The sequence below is a fragment of the Coenobita brevimanus genome, chromosome 96 (genome assembly GCF_032717465.1).
Source record: "Coenobita brevimanus isolate Jiangsu-jjx chromosome 96, ASM3271746v2, whole genome shotgun sequence".
Taxonomy (NCBI): domain Eukaryota; kingdom Metazoa; phylum Arthropoda; class Malacostraca; order Decapoda; family Coenobitidae; genus Coenobita; species Coenobita brevimanus.
Window position 1 is genome coordinate 20,197,138 of NC_137049.1, and position 21,060 is coordinate 20,218,197.

At 41.2% G+C, this 21,060-nt stretch overlaps 1 protein-coding gene across 1 annotated transcript; it reads right to left on the reverse strand.

Annotated features, from left to right (window-relative positions):
• Positions 1–4,251: 4,251 nt before the first annotated feature.
• Sgf29 (SAGA-associated factor 29) lies at positions 4,252–20,224 on the reverse strand. Its single transcript, XM_080283134.1, has 8 exons — positions 20,025–20,224; positions 16,884–17,016; positions 16,163–16,371; positions 15,427–15,561; positions 14,824–14,946; positions 14,359–14,517; positions 13,410–13,638; positions 4,252–5,786 (listed from the first exon to the last, which is right to left on the reverse strand). Exons 2-8 carry the CDS (start codon positions 16,909–16,911, stop codon positions 5,602–5,604), a joined length of 1,068 nt encoding a protein of 355 aa, XP_080139260.1. The 5' UTR covers positions 16,912–17,016; positions 20,025–20,224; the 3' UTR covers positions 4,252–5,601.
• Positions 20,225–21,060: the final 836 nt, after the last annotated feature.

Genomic DNA, 21,060 nt, shown 5'->3' on the forward strand with positions numbered 1-21,060 from the left:
TAGGGAATGTGGATGGCCTTGAGTTTTTCGGCTGGCGGAGTTAATTAGCTTTCATTAACCCCTTCAACAAAAGAAATATCCCTTAAGCTGAATAAGAGGCAGTATTATTATAGTAAAAATAAATGATGGGAGTGAAATACAGTAAGCCATGGAAAAATGGACACACACAAACCCACCTATCTCTGTCCTTGTCGCGCCTTCCTCTACCTTGTTGGCAAAAGCCTTGTGGCCTGGCTCTACAATATTCAGTGTCAACCACCCATCCCTACACACGCACAGCTATAGTTCGGTCAGACGAAAACATCTGCCATCAGAGTAGGGTCATTAATTTATAGAACAGTTTAGATTAATGTCTGTCCCCGGTCGAGTTCAAGTAAACCCACTGATACCGCCACCTCATCACTGTAGTTCTTTTACACTAACATCCTTATTTTCATCCAATTGCATCTTATTTAACGTACACTACAACTGTATCCTTTTCAAATTACTGAATTATTGCTTGAAATGATTATTGTTGTAAAGGTGTACAGAGTACTAAATACTAAAACAAAAGTGGTGGGGCTCAAAGTTGTAGTGGTGGGGCTTGCCACGCACCTCCTTCAGCAAAGCAGTTATCAAAATTTTAGGTCGTTTGAGTAAAAACAACAACCCTTTACTCTGACACCACGACTGTCATACGGCCACCAATCTCACCATTTTATAACAATATTGAGAAGGGAACATTTTTCTAGTAAGTCTGAAGTGGATAAAACCTCACCGTGGGTACTTCCGTGCCACCTAACTGACCAACTCGTTGACCACTGAGCCCAGTGCCGTCGACGCGTTATCTCACAGCGCTGCCAATTCTTATCTGCAAATAGTTAATTTTGCTCTTGCTTAACACAAAACTCAGACAATGGCTTAGTTTCACAACCCTTCGAGTGTAGCCATTTCACCTTACTATGACCCAGAATTTCTTTTTGTAGCTGGTTTCACGTACGCTTAGTGATCAGATGATAATAGTAATAATAATAATAATAATCATCCGGACCTCCTTTCCCACCCCAGGGCAGGGAGAGGAGTAGCAATATCCACAGTCCGTCAGTGTTAAGCCATGTAACGAGTACTCATCGACCAACAGTTAACAGTTGGTGCACGATGTGAAAATGGGGAAGCTCTTAATGTAACATGGGTACTTGCCAATTGCAGGTATACTCTCTTTTTATGGTCATTTAACATCTGTCATTCTCTTAATAAGTGGTAAATAAAAATTTACTGATAGTACCCAAGACTCATTTGGACATGAACCTAGTGAACTGCAGGAAACCAACCATTTCAGCCTCATATAGATCTTTTGTAACAGGGTGCTGTGAGCGTGAGGTGAGGGTTTTGTGGTATGGGGCAGCATTAATGAGGGTATAATTGTAATCTGTGTTAGTAGCTACTTGAAGCAGGGATGGGTGATAACCACCCTGTAGTCTGGCTAGGTGCAGTTGTATCACTGTGGGAAGGGCAATTTCCGAGGGATGAATCTGGTGGGGGTCCATGAAGAATGATGTTTAGCTGGAGTTTTTGGATAACTGTGGTGTGTGTGTGTGACTACTCAGATATGAAAAACAGTCAGTATACCAACCACAAAGAGTGACTAATCATCATCTTGCCTCTTTTTCCCACCCATATTGTTAACTACCAATAACAACTTGTCTTCTGTCCTTGGAAAACACTTAAGAAAATTACCAGCTTATCTGATACAGTAAACTGCCTCAACACCAGGTACAAATATCTTTCCATCCTAAATTAGCAACGACAGTTGGATTGCACACACTGACTAAATTATTTACATGCCATCTCTCAATGGATGCATAAATAACCCTCTTGTTGCTAATGACACATTTGGGATATTTTGTTCAAGCAAAAACTAGATGATATTTGTTCAGACGAGAGAAATGTCTGCAGTCAAAAGGAAGACCATGGATGATCCAGTCTTAGACCTAGAGGTATGGGTATAGCTGGTGCAGAATTGAACAAGCTGGAGTGCTATCAGGTGAGCTTATTTAAGCTACATGGAAAACATACATAAATGCAAAAACAATGAATTATGACTGTGAACTCATCTGAACCAAGGTATATGAAGAGCAAATGTACAAAAAGAAATCGTGAATGATGATTTTTGACAGGGGCAGGGTAGCTCAGTGGTAGAGCAACTGACTTGAGACTGAAAGATCGAGATTTTACGCCTTGCCAGGGTAGCAGCTCTGCTGGGAGATGTAGGGCTCTCCCATCACCTTGCGGGGCTATATGATCTATCAAGGTCTAGCTCGTGGAATTCATTTCCCCATATAAAAATATATATATATATATATATATATATATACTGTATATATATATATATATATATATAATTAATTAATAAATATCCATCCATCATCTAATCCAGTGTTGCTCCATAAGGACTGTAGGAGCCCGGGGCTAGGCAAATTGGTCCTGACATTTAAGATGAGAGTAAGTCAAAAAGTTATTTTATTTATTTATTTAATATTAAGAAAATAAGTTTTTGACTGCTTGGATAACCAACGTCTGAAAAAAGTCATGTCAAATAGAAATTATTGATACTGCACTACATTTAAACAATGCTTTACAGACTTCACTATAAAAATATACCATATTGTACTTTCCTAGTATCTAAAAAAATTCAGCAGGCATTATTACTATTACCACTACTGCTCCTATTTTCGTTTCGCATGGATATCTATATTATAATCCTTTCACCATGAGCTAAGTTGTCCCACCAATCACCATGTACTGTAATTAGCAATATCTCCTGTAATGTCTGCTGCTGGTAAGATATGGAACTGTCTCACTTACAGCCTGGTATATTGCTCATCAATGCACCAATCAGTAAGGGGAAAGTTCCATATTTCACCAACACTGGACATACAAAGAGACAAAGCAGGTATGGCAGATGTGTATCCTTTGTTATGAACATCACTGTACCTATAACAAAAAAATCTAAAACAACCATTTTCAGCCCAATATGCTGTCATGCAGAACATGAAATTAAAACCATGCATGTTATCAAAGTATAAAACTGCAGGGGCAAATTTTAAGTGGCAATGGCTGAGTAGCACCTTTTCCTTAATTTATTTGGCTCTTGCTTTTAATTTTCAACTTTTTAAAAATGGTCACATATGATCAAATAGTTGTTATAAAGAGGTTTTAGTGTAAGAAAATATGAGTGAGGAATGTCAGTATGGGTAAACAGCTTTAAGGCCAGTTCACAAGGGCATAATCGCGGCCGTTTTTTTCACCGATTTGCGGGAAAAAATGCCGATTTCGGCATTTCTCCTAGCAAGGTGCTCAAGCGTACGGGGACAGCAGAGGCAGGAACGCGGCAACAGTGTTTACAAACAAAGATGGACCACCGTACTCGTACTAGGTGTGCAGCTCTTGTAGTTGCACTTTTCCAGTTTCAAGATGAGTCCTCACGGCCACAATTTAGCTCCTGTGAATAGACCTTTACTGCCACTCAGCTTTCCGGAAGCTTCAGGGGCTGTATACATAAATTTTCCTAAGCATAAATCATGTACAAGATTCCTTTACCTTTAACTCATATTTAAATAATTATACTTTTATACTCATGCTTATATCAGATATACCCAAACTGGAAAGAACATTAAAGTGAGATTAGTAGCAGGATTGGTGTGCACACAAGATGTCGTATTCGTCTTCATTCCCAGAGCTTTGCCTTGTTCGGTGCTTCCATTTAAATCAGCCCGGCTTCTTTCTCACGATTCCGGCAAAAAAAGACCAAAATGTCGGTCTCTCCATAACGGTGAAAAAAGCAGCCAGAATTTCTACCGGGATGCAAATTCCAGCAAAAAACGACCACGATTTTGCTCGTGTGAACCAGCCTTTATACTGCACTTCAAGTTTTCAGTCAATCATTCAAATACAAAGCTTATTTCCATGAAGTGCAAATATAACAATACCTGCTTTCATGAAATTAGTCCCTAGACACTTCCTTCAGCCTGTGGGTGACTCTACACTGAGTGACAAGCCAAACGAATGGTTTCCTGTGCACCAGGAAACCATTTACTAGCAGGGTGGTAACCATATAACCAAATTTTGGCGCCTGGTGATTTAGAGGGTAATTATTGCGCTCCAATCGGATTGAGCCGGTGAAGGTGTATATCCAAGGGATGGTTGGGGTTGACTGCTCATGTAATGCCATTCAGGGACGAGTGAGGTTGGTCACTCTCATCTTAAATGTCGGGACCAACTGCCTAGCTCCGGGCTCCTACGCTCCTCATGGGGCAATGTAGGATTGGATGATGGATGGATGGACTATTCTTAACCCATTCAGTACCATCACTCCTTTATAATTTTGTTTTTGCTACTCCCAAAATAACTATTTATTTATCTTAGGAGAACCTCTCCATGAAGATTGGGAACACTTCACTAACCCTCCCTCACTAAAATATTAGCCTTTATAACCAAATTCCGTTGAGCAATGCAATTTACTCTAGCTTCGACATCCCCGGTAGTGAAAAGGTTAATGTATACCTGCAGCTCAATTGTACGCTATTACTAAAGTTCAGATCCACACCTTAATCACTGGGCTATCACTTCTCAACACCATTGCTTAACAGTGCAAGTATAAGAAAGTAAATACATCATACCTCTAGGATATTTAATCACTCATACATGTGATAATACTTACAATTATAATAATTACAGGAGTTCCATCCATAAGGCAATATGACCATGATGTACTCTTAAAAATAACTTAAAACTACCATGAGATCCAAACAAAGCACACTGGCCATACTTGTACTTGTCATACTATACACAGGGTATCACTATCCCTTTGTATGAATAAAATATTAATACTAATAAATAAAGTACTAATGAAGTATCAGACAGCACCAGCATTCCGGGGGCTTGAATGGCGAGCGAATGGAAGAGTGGCCTATTGGCTTGGGCAAATTTGGGCTGTCTGGACGTTGCTACTCCTCACCCTGCCCTAGGGTGGGAAAGGAGGTCTGGATGACGATGATGATGATGATGATAAAGTACTAATGTGACAATACTCTTCACAACTGTGTAGTGTTCTTAACTTTTTGTATTCTTGTTATGCAACAGACTGGCTTTAGTTCAATATCTACATTGGTACAAATTCACATTTAAAAAAGGAAGCAACCCCACCTCCACAAAACAATTCCCACATTATTCATATAGTACCATGTTTCCACCTGGCCAACACCAAGCCTTTAACAAACACGACAACTGCCCCTTTTGCAAATACCTAAAATATCACATCCTTCCTGCCATAGAAGCTGAATGGATCCCTTCATGTGGTGGCACCAATATTCCCAGTTGACGCAGCTGCCCAGATATACAAATGCTTCTCAACTTCCCCTCACCACCAGTGGACCAAAAGGAGGATGGTGGGCTGCAGCAACAGCAATAAACCCCACTCAATAATTCACAGTTGTTACTAGGACATAATTGAACCCAAAATTCTTTTCTGTGGCCAATATTCACAATGAAGGCAATCCTGGGGCACCACATTCAAACTACAATCTTATCCACTCACTGTGGCCCCTAGTAAGTGTCAGTGTCTCATTTTTTCTTGCCACCCTCTTTGATCTGAATGACATAGCGCTGGGCAACCATGAGTGGAGGAGAGTACCCATCAGCATAGGTGGGGTCCTCAAACAACACCTCATACTCCTCAGTGGCCAGGGTCGGGAGACGGTTAATCACAGCTTTGTAGAAGCACGTCGTCTGGGGGTACAACGCCATCACTATGGGAAAGATAAAGGCATTATTAACCCAATTTCTTTTTGTCCCAACCAAAGAAGGGGTGTGATAGGAAACAGGAAAGCATAATAAATGGAGAATAATCCAAGACATGGGCAACACATTAACATACCATTTTAGTCCCCAGATATTACTACATATTATGGAGGTTAAGTGACCTTCTGATAAGAATGGGCTGAATGTTTCAGTCTTATTTTCATAGATTTAGACAATATCTATGATATGTATAAAATAACTCCCTAAACTACTAAACCACCTGTGGTAGTGTTATGATCAATGACCAACAAGCCATAATTAGAATGGTCATCATCATCATCTGGACCTCCTTTCCCACCCAAGGGCAGGGTGAGGAGTAGCAATGTCCAGACAGCCCAAAATTGCCCAATCCAATGGGCCACGCTTCCATTCACTCATTATTCAAGCCCCAGGTTTCCTGGCTCCATCACTTACCGGGTAGGCCAGAAAAATTTCACATTCTGTAGCTTCATATATACCTATCTGATAAGAGCCAATCTGAATGATGTCACATTAATAAGGAGTGCCAAGTCCCTGGTTATGTGCACCTCTGCACAAAAGTCATCCATCAAGCTCAGTCTCTTGGCCTCTCCAACTTCCATACCTCTCTTCCTCATGCACTCATCCACCATATCCCTCCACCTTCTTCTTGGCCTACCTCACCTCCTCCCTCCTTCAAATTTGCTCAGGCATTTCTTTTTCACCACTCTAATGTCATCCATTCTCTGCACATGACCAAAACATCTCAAAACACTCTCTTCAATCCTTGTGTCCACAGACTTCCTCATTCTGCATCTTTCATGTATCACATTATTCCCTATCCTATCCACTCTCTGCACTCAACATACATTCCTCAGCAGTCCCATCTCCACTGCTCTTACCCCTGACCTTTCATTTTCATGCCATACCATAGTCTCACATCCATATGTTAAAGTTGGCACTAACACTCCTTCATGTAGGCCTAAGCTTGCACAGCTGCAACACTCAAGCCTCTGTTTCCTTATCACGGCCTTCATGTTATCAGTTACTTTCCTTCCTTGTGTCACACTACTTTCCACTTCTTTTCCACATTTTCCTTTATCACTGTACCTAGGTATTTGAACTCTCTCACCAATTCCAGTCTCTCTCCATTCACTGTAACATCACACTGGAAGTCACCTTCTCTCTCAATAACCATCACTTTACTCTCTTACATTTACAATTATATATTTATAATGACAAAGCAATGAATGATACCAAGCATGCAGTGGCTGCCACGCACAGAGCAAGAATTCCACGACATCATGCCACAGTCTCTTTGTTATGACGCATAAACGCAATTTATAATGAACATTTTACAAAAGTACAGCATCTTAACCCTATTCGGTGCACCCCGTATCATTTTTGATACGCCCTAACTAATTTTTGTCAATAAACTCTAGTTTGTAAGCAATGCATGGTCTCACGATTGTTTTCTTGTTAAATTACTGGAAACACAACAAAATAGTGATTCTGAGCGAAAAAACTGGGTTGAAACGAGCGTTTTCTCTAAAATTAACGATTTTTCCCCGTGGAGAGCGCTAAACAAAAAGAAAACGCTCGAAGATGAGTGAAATATCTGGGACCTTAGCCTACGCAAGCCCAACGGGCATCAACACAGCTTCCAGACGTACGATACGTTTCCTATTTTCATTCAAACTACTTTATTTTCTATGTATTATTCATTGTTCATACTTTATGACTCCTCATACCTAGTGAAATAGTTATTTCATTCACTAATTTTATTATCTATGTATTATTCATTGTTTTTTCTCTATGACTCCTCATACCCAATGAAATGGTTGTTCGTACACATACACACAGATACACACATGTGCATTGTATTGTGCACACAGATACACACACGTGCATTGTAATGTGCACACACACACACACACACACACACAAACCTCGCGGCTCTCGTGTAGGCGTGCTGGACGACGGTTAGTTAGGCATTAATTAGGGGACGGGGTGGATGTGCCGACGGACGTAGTCAGTGCTTTTATTTTCGACTATGTTGACGACCCAGTCGAAGATTACTTGGAAGAGGTAGTTGGCGATGATGATGATGATGATGACCTTGCCTTGGATAGAGTAGCTGAGGGCGACGATGTAGATGATGATCAGAATGTTGACAAAATGAAGAAAAGTGGGTACCACTCAGAAACAGAAAGCCACTGGTGAAAAATAGATTAATCAGTTCTTTGGACCAGTGCTTGAACAAACATAATTATGACGAATTTGTCCTGCCACACGAGCTCAGGGAATATACCTGCATTTTAGAGAAACCCCAGAGAAAATTAGATATCGGTAAGTCAATAATATGGACCAATCATACAGAAGGTAGGCCTGTTGAGAAGGTATTGCCTAGTGAAGGATGTTTTGTTAGGAGAGGCAAGGTCAGCTAATACAGAAATAATGGCATGGGAGTTGTTTATAACATCTAATATGATTGATGGTATTGTAACCCATGCTAACACAAGGCATAATTACCGAATTTCTAATACTGACAGTGCTGAAATACCAACACACGTCAAGATGACTGATGCCATAGAATTGAAAAGCTTTTTTTGGCCTGCTCTATCCAAGAGGTTTGTTGGGACAAAATAAATATTGCTATAATCGTCTTTTCATGGAAGGGTTTGGTCACCCAATATTTGAAGCCGTCATGTCAGTAAAACGATTTGGTTTCTTACATGCCGACATAACTTTTGACAACATTGATACCAGACACCAGAGATGGGTACACGATCAACATTGATACCAGGCACCAGAGATGGGTACACGATCGGTTTGCAGCAATCAGGAGCTTTTTGAACAGTTCAGTAATTGTTGTTGCTCAGTGTTAGAGCCAGGTGACTTCTTGACCACTGATGAAACGTTGTATGGGTGCAGAACACAAATAGGGTTCAGACTACAATAAGAGCAAACCCGTACTCTACGGCCTCCAATATAAATCTATTAATGCTGTTAGATATCCATTTACCTTTAGGACAGCTGTATATTCAGGTAAACCTGGAGAGCCAGGACCACACTACATACGCGGTACAGTCCCAACAGTGGAAGCTCTGGTAAGTCAGTTACAAGCCTCAGTCGACCTTAGAGGTAGGATTATTAGCCTGGATAGATTGTACACCAGTATAGAGTTGCTGGAGTGGCTTCAAACACAAGGTATCTCAGCCTTAGGTACTATAGATTCTACTATGAAAGGCATACCACCAGAGATAGTCACAGAAAGGGAAGATAGGTCATACCAAGTTTACTGGAAGAAACACTGGGAGGAAATGACACTGAATCCTATGTAACACCCACCAAAAGCAAAGGTAAGAAAGATGTGTTACTTCTGAGCACAGTTTCCCCTATATTAGGCATTACCAAGGATGATGATTTGAAAAAAATATATATATATATATATATATATATATATATATATATATATATATATATATATAATATATATATATATATATATTTAAATTGTATGATTTCACTAAAGGAGGCACTGACATGGATCAGAGAATAAGTTATCATACAGTACACACTAAATCTAGAAGATGGACAGTGAATGCCCTTGGCTACATTGTCGACACTGCCTGAGTAAATTCACAGACAATTTATTCGTTATATAATAATCAGGACCCAAGAAAAATTGCTTCAATCTCCTATGGCTGGCAGATAGTGAAGGCATTGTGTAATCTGCAAATTGAAAGAAGAAAAGTTCAGGCTTTTGGTCTGACGAGGAATACAATAGCTAAGATGAATCTTATGCTCGGACAGGGAGATGTAGAGGAGGCCGTCCCAGAAGTAACACATGAGAATAGGTCAGGCAAGCAGCACAAGTGTCATTCATGCCTGGAGTCTCTTTATGGTCCAGGATTCACTCAGAATCGCCCCAAAGCAAAATCGTCCACGAAACAATGTCAAGTACGTCACTAGCACACCTGTGATCAGAATTGAAATAAAGTATGTATGAAATGCTATAGTAACATGCCCAATCAGTGAAAGTCTTGTTTTGGAAATTAAGAATGAATATGCATGTCTGTGAATATAGATTATGACTGAGTTTACGTTATATACGGATTATATTTTTGTTTAAAAATTTCCTTATATGATAGATGTAAATAGAGATACGGAAGGTGAGGATCTTGCAGCATAAGAATCCTCCGGCTTACTTATATTAGTTGTAAGTGTAGAGTAAAAAGGATGTTCGAGTGCGTAGGGATCAAATACCGCCGGAAAATACATAGGAGCATAGGCATGGATAGCCCCAAGTTAACGGTTTCTACTCTTTCGACCTGTGACGGGCTGTGGGTCACTGAGGGCCCTGTTAGTTAATTGGCACCCGGGATCTTTTTTTACTTACCAGGGGTCGATGCAACAGGGGGTGGATCAGCTGAAATGAAGCATGGTCTCGCAGTGTAGAGAAGGAGCTGGGGCCTGATTGACTGCTGTCTCCTTGAAAGCGCCAGGCAAGGCTCTGGACCTAACCCTCATATCCACACTGTGCCTGTGCATTACCCAGGGAACAGCTTGTTCTCCGGTTACAAGAGATATAGGGTTTAACCAGGAAGCTACAGGCTGCTCTAAGCGATTCAGTAATCCAAAGACTGGCACGTTTCCTGGTTAACAGTCTACTCGTAAGAATTTAATGGTGATCCCGCATGTACGGAGCTTTGGCTGGCAGCTGCATTTTCTCGTGGTGACTACTAACAGAGGATCAAGGGACTGACTTCTGGAGAGACTGACTGGCTGACCGACAAAGGTCTCAGTGATAGGCTAGTGATTGACCAGTGGGAAATTATTAATAAACTGACATCAGAAGGACAGTCTACTGACTAATTTGTCGGTATTTTGGGATTGACTGCCCCACTGATTAACCATTGATTTATACTGTATACTGATGATGTTTTGGGTATAACTATTCATAATTGAATATTTGTTATTGCATTGCTCTGAATACTCCTTGGGGCGTAGCATGAGCAGATAGAGCTACCGTGCCCTTCGAATAATTGGTTATAACTAAATATTTCTCTGTGCCCTTCAATTTTAATTTGCAGTACTCAGATTTAGAAATACCTATATAATATATTGGTGACAACAGATTCAGCCTTCTCAAGGACCTCCTTCAGCTGTAAGGAGTGAGAAGCAGGTAGACCTTTATCATACAACAGAGAGGCAGGCAGAATAGGAGGTAGGTAAGGCACAAGGCTGTTGATGTGGAATTTTGCATTTATTATGCAATATGTATGCCTTTTCAAGCATTTATCTCCCGTACATCTACCGCCTTCTGCCTTATCTACCTCCTGTACTCCCCCGGCCCTTTCTCACTCGCCATCCATTTGTATGATAAAGGTCTACCTGTTTCTCACTCCTTAGTTATACGTGAAGTGGGTCCATGAGAAGGTCGAGTCTGTTTTGTTCTCACGAATAGATTATATTTCACACACCAACACAATCCTCACAAACCACCACAGACCTCACACACCACTACAGTCCTCACACACCACTACAGTCCCTCACACACCACCACAGTCCTCACTCACCAACCCAGTCCTCACACCAACGCAATCGTCACACACCAACACAGTCCTCACACACCACCAGTCCTCACACCACCACTGTCCTCACTCATCAACACAATCCTCACACACCACCACAGTCCTCACACACCAACACAGTCCTCACACACCAACTCAGTCCTCACCCCACACGTGTAAAATTAATAAGAATAATCTTTTACTTCTATAAATTCATTATTATATAGTTGTAATGACATTTGAAAAATAAATAACTACTTTCTAAAGGGAGGAGGTTGGGGAAAGTGGTTGGTGGGATACATGGCGAGTTGGGTCCTCGTCCCATATCCAGGTTACACACTTTGAGTGTGGCTGAAACTCGCGTAGCTAAATATTATATTCAGTCATTAGAAAGAAATATATGGTAGTATTCTCATCATCATCATTATGAACTTTCCATTTTTAGTCCACAGCAGGACTGGACTCTTCACTTAGGGAGGTTTTAGTCAGGGAAGCCCTAACCCACGGCCCTGCACAGTTGTTGACTTTATACACGGGTTTTATTCGCTCCTGTGTAGAGCACAGCTGTGATGTGTGGGGAGGCTTCCCACACAGTTCTTCTCAACAGGATGGAGTCGGAGACTTTTTTCGTCTCATTAACTTTCCTCTTACTGGCTCCCTTCAACCTCTGTCTCTTCGCGGCACTGTTGCATCAGTCTCTTTTCTATCGCCACTTCAATGGTCACTGCTCCTCTGAACTGTCTGCTTGCATCTCTCCACCACCACAGCAGGCACGCAGCACCCGTCTTAGCAACAAACTCAGCCTCTTTTCTGTCCAACTTTAATGCAAGAGTTAACCGTTGCTCCAGTCATTCATGTATGCAACAGGTCAACTCTGGAATTGTCTCCATCTCTGTTTTTTTTTTACTGCCTACGGTCTCCAGTCTTTCATACACAGTGTGTCCAGGCATCTCGAAATGAACTGATCTTGAATTTGGCTCTGCTGTCGTTTTTTTGTTGGAGGGAGCAATTTGCAGGTCCTGCCCGTTGGTTACTTATTTATTTCATAAAAAAAAAAACTCGCATGTATAACCAGGTATTATTTACATGCTTACATTATTAGATTTCCTTGACTAATAGCTACCTCTCCATCAACTAGTCTACCTAGTAGTAAATCCACTGAAAGTGGGTTTAGGAGTTATGAAGGTGAGGAAGAAAGAGAGAGTATTAGCGGTGGCGAGTGAGTGAGAGAGATGGTGGTGAGAAAAAACGGTGGTAGTGAGACGGAGAGTATGGTAGAAGGGAATATAGTGGTGAGTGTGAGGGTGATGGAGGGAGGGAAGGTGGTGGTGAGGAAGATGGGAGGTGGTGAGTGTGAGGGAGGAAGGGTGGTGATGATGATGAGGAAGATGTGTAAGCTATCAACTTCCATGTTATGGACAGTGTGTGTGCGAGACACAACAGTAAACGGTTTATTGATACTGCAGCCCTCAGACTGAAAATATAGCCTACGGCTTTGATATATGGCAAACATGATAAGCGTTGGTGAATGGTAAAATATTTTATCATTTGATATTTACATTAATTTTAAATTTGATAATAGTTAAACGTGTGTGTGTGTGTGTGTGTGTGTGTGTGTTTCAGTGCGCGCGGGTGCGGTACGATATGTTTGGCGGCGCTTGCCTTGCAACGGCGCCGACGTGTCCAAATGCGTTCCTTTCACTTCGTCAAACCAATAATATTACTCAAGATTCTTTTCTCGATACTAGGGTCGTAAGTGTGGGAAATCGCCAAGGGTTGCACCGAATAGGGTTAAAATAACAAATAAATTTGTCATTGGAATCTCCAAGGTTGGATTTGAAATGACGCCAAAAAGTGTCATTGAAATCTCAATGATTAAATACTCTGAATATTTACTCCAGTAAATTACTGACTACAATGCATCAGGCAAAACTCTGGTGGTAGCTTAAACAGAACTCCTACCGGTATGAGTTCCAGACTATTATTAGCTGCAATGCCTTGGCTAGAGACAAAACAAACTACAAATGCAATACCAACCAATGGATCCTTTAGGGTACAGCGCCTCAGGGTTGAGTTCTGGGTTTGCCCTCATCAGAGGGAGTGGATACACCCTGCGTCGGCTAAGGGTGTGTCGCTCCTTCTGCTCCTCATCAATGTCGTCCACCTCATACTTGTTGGTGGTGGCATTGTAGCTCACCACTTCAGCAAGGATCCAGTTGTCCTCACCCTCACTCCCTCGCACCAGGCACGCTACCATGTCATTCACCTATCCACAAAATAAACTTTAAGACACCCCATAAACAGGTGAGAAGAAGAGGTTGGTATGATGATGAAAATACAGTAAAGTAATATGAAAAAATGCAAATTCACTATTTATCAGGCACACTACCATGATACTTCCAACCAAAATAATGATAACAATAAAGCTTCTGCTACTGTGGTGGATCTGTCACTCACTTAGCAATATGTAACGCTGGAGTGGAATGTCTTCACATGCTGGCACCGGTATAACCAGGCAGCTCTGCATCTTGGTTGCACGAGTACCATATCCCTAAACTCACTCCCTTATCTCCTCAAAGGATACTAGACAAGAAAAGGTGAACTTCAGTCTGCAGTCCACCTGGTTCACACTCAGATGTGCCTGGGGCTAAAACAACAACTAAACCTTATGAACACTCGACTTCTGTGATTTGTATACCCGGTTAAAGCAAATATCCAAGTATCTGTTGTTATCTGTAAGGCAGATCTGCCTGTTCTCAACAAGACTGAGGGAGACAGTTCCAGAAATAACCAGCTGTGAAAATGAATGAGAGAATATTTTAGACAGTCTGGTCAGCAACCTCCTCCATAGACCCTTCACTTTCCCCACTCACAGACTCCGAGACTAAAGCATCACACAATGGGAGGATAATGTATTTGTCTGATGTAAGCAAAAATAAACTAAACAAGAAGTCTTACTGATGGGATTTGCTGCTACTGTACTCACCTTTGCCACATAGTTAGGCTCTGGGGGTATGGCACCACACAAAGCAGGTGGCTTCTCTCCAGCGTTGCCAATCCAGAGAGGCAGCGTCTGGGCACAATTGAGTAGCATCTTCATCAGGGCACCACGCCGGATGGTCTCCTTGTTACCGGAGTTTTTGGCCTGGGAGAAAGGAAAAACTTCAGTAATTATCATCATCCCAATCTTTTTCCCACCCAAGGATGGGATGAGGTAGGGTTTAGAAAACATGAAATCTGGCAAAGGGAGAGCTAACACAGTATGTCCAATTAAATGGACTACAGTCTCATATTCACTATTCAAGTTCTTGGACTCCTAACTACATCTCATAGAGTTTTAGTAATTTCTTTGTTCCCAGAGTTCTTGGCTTAGGAGGACAAACACTATGATACTGTATAAAGAACCATAGCCAACCATTTTAAATTCCAAACACGTGGCAAAATACCCCACCTGTATACGAAGGTCATGACGAATGTTGCGGATCTGGTAGACGGTTCTGAGGGCCTTCTGCATGAGAGCTGCTTCCCGGTCAGTGTCGGCAATACACTTTTCATACATTCCCTTCAGCTTACCCTGAAAAATTTTAAGTGGTTAAAAGTAAGTCATATGCAATTAGTGGCTCACAGTACTACACACATAAGCTGATGGCTAGGGATAGTCAAGACTGGAGGGTCAGTTTATCTAGTAACTAAGCAGAATGATACCCAGGTTTCACTAAATCTGACAAAAGTGACATAGCACAGTATCAGTACTGCATTTCTGAGTGATCCAGTTCCATTTGGTGAATGCATACCAATCATTCAGTACTCACTTAAGTCTACAAAATCCTTGGTTCCACTTCAAGGCCACCCCATCCACATATTTATACAATAAAACCTTATTCATAAACTGCATCTTCTGAATTTCTTTGCTACAACAAAATCCAGAGCTGATAACAGAAAACTGCCCAACCATGAATCCTACACATAAAGAATGAGATGCAGTGCCACCATTTAAAAAAAAAAAAAAAAAAAAAAAAAAAAAAAAAAAACCTAATGCCTGTTGAGTACCCACCCTATTAGCCACGGTGAGCTTCTCTTCACTAACAATCCTGTCGGAGAGTGCATTGATGGCATTCATGTGAGGGATATTGTCATCACGGGCCTTCTGCAGCTCGTGCACAATATCAGACAGAACCTTCACGCGCTCCTGAAAATTGAAAAAATAAATGGGATTAAAAACTAATGGTAGCTCTAGCAAGAGACTTCAGTGAAAGGAGAAACTGGTTTACTGAGAACTAATAAATGGGTTGAACAGGACCTACAAACATGAAATAAAATACAACTAAAAACAGGCATAATCATAATTATTTCAGAGAGGTAGCTGGGTGGGCAGGATCCAAAGTTTGGAAAAAGTTGGAGAACTATCAATACCTTTTTTTTTTTTTTGTCTTCCATATCTGACTCTGGGCAAAGGCTTCAAGGCCTAGACCCAGTGGTCCTCCTACACACCTCCACATGTCATCATTTCAGTGCTAACACCCACCATCCATACTGAATACAAGCTAGGGCTGTCTCATACAGGGCTGGTGTACTGGTACCGGCGAGGGTATTTTTGACATGTCGGCGGGTCTACTGGGAGACCAGTAAAGTCTGCTTTTTATGAAATTAAAAAACTTAAACTGTTCCCTCCCCAGCCGGGATTCAATCCTGGGTCCAGTAGGACTGTAGGCAGCTTGTCTATTGATTCAGCAACTGCCTCCCCTTTACTGGGGGGGGAAAAAAAAAAAAAAAAAAAAAAAAATGCTGACCTGCAATGCCTGTGCTTCCGAACTCATTGCCATGGCCATCTCAGTGGAGGTGGAGAGGGGATATGGGGTGACGGTGATGGGAGGAAGGGGTGAACTCCGCAACAGCTGTTCCCTCCTGAAGGCTGGGGACGATGACGACGACGACGACCCATCACCACCACCTCGGATCTTTGGGGACTTAGGGCTGTCGACACTCCTCTTGGGACTGCCTGAGGAATGTTTGGAAGTTTAGAAATGAGGCTTCAACCCAGGCAACTTACCACACAATTACCATCCTTAGGTAGGAAGTTTAGCTACAAATAAACAAAGTTCAAGCTGAGACCCGCACACTATTATATTTTTTCCTGACAGCTTCACCAATTACTGAAAAGCCATTGGTTGATTCATGTGTCTGGTTCAGCTTCTCTCAGGAAGTACCTGCTATACCATGTATGAGGGTTTCCAGCCAATGTAGCCTATACCATCATTATGACTGACTAAGGCTACTGACTGATTATGACCACTGAAATGGACTTTTTATATATACACTGAAAACCAAACATACAAACCATACACATTGCACTTGCTAAACTTTCTCCTTTCATGATCTCAGTAATTACAACAAACTTTAAAACTATTTATAGTACAGTATATACACAGTATTGATGAGGCTTTAAAAATTATTTTCCAAACATCACAATAAAATAAAATTAAAATAAATTACTGAGGTTATGAGTCTCACCAAGATTCTTGTCCTTTCCCTTGCCCATGTTGTATGAGGGTAACTATTGTGCTGCGTGAAGATGTCTGCGAGCAATGGTGATACCAGCTAATACTGTGTACACCCACGAGACCAACACCAGAGCCAACAATACCTGTAAGAGTTACATAGGATCACAGGAGGAGGGATCAAGAATGAGGCCTACCAGTTAGGAACAAGGTGGAGAGGTATATGAATGAGGATTGTGTGAATATGAGGGAAAGCAGTCCACCTGGAAGAGCAATGTAAAATCAGAGTACAGCAGATGGAATCAAGGCTGAGGTGTACTGGTTAGGAGTAGAGTGGAGAGGTATACGAAAAGAATGATGTAAGTTCATGGGAAAGCAGTCTAATACTGGAAGATGGCAACATAGAAGCAATTCATTTGTGGCCATCCCTTCCAGAATTATGGCAAAAGTTTAAATCCAAATAGATTCAATGTTTGTGTAATACCGTACCAGTGTCACTCAGCAAAGAACCAGTTACTTTTATCTCAAGTGACAGACATCAGTAGCCCGCAGTAGCCAAAGGTCCCAAACCTACGGATGGGGTAATAAAGGTACAGTGCCAACCCTTTCCTATCCCACTCGACTCACCGTATAAAAATAGTAAATTTTCGAAAATACAGTACACCCAACTCCCAAAGAAGCTTAAAATTAAATTTTTCTGGAGGTTTTTAATGTTTTTCGTTTGAATCTGATATCCATCTGTCGGAAATCACTCATTTCTGAGTTATGCCTCCTCCCTCCCTACCATCGATAATGAGGGACCTGCAGGAAACCAGAGTTTTTGGATGGGGGAAACACACAAAAATGAGTTATTTACAGTAGACATACAACTCAGAATCAAATACTGTGATTCACAAAATAAATAAATAAATAAAACTACCAGTATCTATCTATTGCCAAACGCCTCAATCCCGTTTGGGGTGGCCACAAACAAATTGCCTCCAAGTCGCCCTGTCCCCCGCCATTTCACTGCCCTGCTCCCAACTCACACCCCCCTCTCATATTCTTCTCCACCCCATCCCTCCATCTCATCCTCGGCCTCCCCCTCCCTCTTCCCCCCTCCATCTCACTCACATACACTCTCTTCGTTAGTTTCTCACCCTCCATCCTCTCCACATGGCCAAACCACCTCAGTGTGTTCCTCATAACGCTTCCTATCACATCCACATCCACACCACAACGCTCCTTTATATCCTCATTCATCAGCCTGACTCTCCATGTGACTCCACAGGCTCCTCTTAAATAACTCATTTCCACTGCTCTCACTCTTGACTTGTGTCCTTCCAACAACGTCCAAGCTTCACTTCCATACGTTAGAGTTGGTATCACAATACTGTCATGTAGTAACTTTTTCACTTCCATGCTCACTTCTCTGTTTCTTATCACTGCTTTCAAAGAACCAGCAACCTTTCTTCCCTGCTGTACCCTTTCAAGCACTTCACCCTCCAAACCTCCATCCTTACTCATCACACTACTCAAGTACTTGAACGTACTCACATTTTCCAATTCCTCACCATCCAACCTTGCTGTACATTCACTGACTTCACCTCTCTCAAAGACCATCACTTTACTCTTCCCTACATTCACCTTTAGATTCCGTTTCTTACACACACTCCCAAACTCATCCACCAAGCCTTGCAGCTCCCCTTCGTCTTCACTCAACAACACAGTTTCATCTGCAAACAACAGTACAGGGAGTTTCCAAACACTATCCTCTCTCACCAGGGCCACTCCAACATCCACTACCCTATCTTGTACCTCTTTTATAAGCTTCATTATTAACCAACCTAACCTAACCTACTGGTAACCAATCTCTGCCTATCCAAAACAGACCTACCATATTCACTCAAGACCTGAATATTTACCTACCAATTTAATGTGAAGACTGTCCAAGAACTGGTTCCTAATATTCATCTGAAGAGTCAATTCGCAGCCTGCATAGGCCTACTTTGCCATGGCTACTGTAGAGACAAACTGAAATTCATACCCAGTGGGCCCTAGTGTGGGAACCAAATTCAATTTGAAGTCCTACTATGTGATTGGCTGAAGGATATGAATCTGACTGACTTAAACTAGCTCATGTGTTTTGGTCCACCTACGCATGTGCTTTATCCACCCACACACATCATAGTACAAAGGAAGTATCTCCCTCTGGCCATGGGAAATAACTACATTATAAATATAAATCAGTAACATGTGATTTCTGATGAAAGTGCCATAAAGGAAAGGTTTAGATTTCCAAAAGTGCAATAAACCCTCGATATAAGGAACCCCGGCATTGCGAATTTTGGATACAGCAAACGGCCAAATCGCGACCAAACTTCCCCCGGATTTTGCGAACAAAGGTTGCTAAATGCAGGGGAAGTTCATGAATCAGCCCATGGTGACAACAGCATCCCTTCCTGACATAATAAGTGTACTGTAACAGTACTACATTATACTGTATTCTTATTACAAGTGTTGTATTTATATGTACAACTTCATACAGTGTTGTATTTAAATGTGCAACTTTATAAACCATTGACTTCTCCATGTAAAACTTCATAGGGTAAGTTTAGGGTGTGGTTGTGCATGCAGGACCAAATGACTACCTGGATACAGCAACCTAGGTTCAGTAATCCCTCGGATAATAACGACCCTCATATATAGCGAATTATCGGATATAGGGACCCACCCCTTCTCCCAAATAGTATGTTATATTGAGGGTTCACTATATAAGGTGGGTAAACCCATATTGTTGTCATTTATTTGAGTGTACTTCTAAAATAATACGGTACCAGAAAAACAGCCAATTATGAAAAAGTGTGGGAAAGGTAGCCTATAACAAGGTTGCAAGATCTCAACCAAAATATGAAACAACATATGTGTGCTACGAGTCATTTCAGCAATTTCAAAACTGTTCCTCTTTCATTTACACGTGGCATCAGTGGTAACAAGGTAGAATATCAACGGTAAACATACTTCCATAAGGATAAGTAAGGCAGTCTATGACTGTGAAACTAGATGTTTCATTAATATTTTTAATCATTAAAATCTTTTATATGTTTACTCTGGCTACAGTTTTCGTCCCCTAGGAGTTAATAATCCACTACAATAAACCACAAGGCCAACTTACAATATTGATTACCAGAGATGAAAGCCTTGTTCTGCAATACACTTGAGTAAACATTAAGCAGTACCGGTATCTTGCTTTCGTCTTCAATATGCACCTCAGAAACTGATAATTTTCATTTTCACAAGCACATTTCCAGAGAAAATACGATACCAATCACGTGCTTGGATTTGAACTCAGCATCCACCTCGACCAAGCAGACCCGTGACTCTGTGCCTCTTTCCACAACGCCTCACTTGTTGCAAATGAAAACGAGGCAGGGATGTTCTGCCCAGTGACCCAATATATCGTACCGTAGCATGAAAATTATCGTATCTTACCCTAAAATTATCGTACAGGTAAATTTTTAATTAAAACAATGAATAAATTGTTCATTTTTAATTCATAGGTATTTTATGGTACAATGAAATTACTTATTTAACTTAGTTATGCAGAAAAAATGATTGTTCTTAAAAATATTAGAGTCTACATTTTCATTTATTGCATTTTCATTCCGAGTCCGATGGGATATATAGGCCTACTTCACTTTCTTCACACTCCTCTGAATACAAAGTCTGATTGTTCATTCTGTTTAGCATTTCATTTATTGGTTTAAATGCTGAGCAAGACATGCCTGATTCTTTGATGCTAGGAGGCCCCCATTTACTGTTCTTGTCGCCAGTCTATTCCTTATTCTTGTTTTTGTTAAATTTCATTTGCTGAAAACTTGGTAGTGGCACTACCAAGCACCAAGTAAAGTTTGAACTTCTAAGTTCTTGACATTTATGGGGTCGGCCGGGCTTGGCCCTGACCTCCCATGGGACTGGGAGGGGAAAGGAATTTCATGAGTGACTTTAGGGAAGCGTGGGTTACTGGGGTGTGGGCACAATGAACCGTGTGGCGGGAATACTGAGTGTTGTTAACCTGCAGTATATATATAAAAAATCTAGGGAAGCTGGAATAGACAAAAATTATCGTATATTTGAATGTGATATCGTATATCGTACAAGCACCCCAAATTATAGTACAAATACGATAATTATCGTACGTAGAACATCCC

Excerpts from the sequence above, each read along its gene's own strand:
- Sgf29 (XM_080283134.1), bottom strand. The coding sequence starts at position 16,911 with ATGGGCAAGGGAAAGGACAAGAATCTTG. Across the intron at positions 15,562-16,162 it reads CGGAAGCACAGGCATTGCAG|GAGCGCGTGAAGGTTCTGTC; the intron begins GTCAGCATTTTT and ends TTCAATTTTCAG. Across the intron at positions 5,787-13,409 it reads GTACCCTAAAGGATCCATTG|TGATGGCGTTGTACCCCCAG; the intron begins GTTGGTATTGCA and ends TCTTTCCCATAG.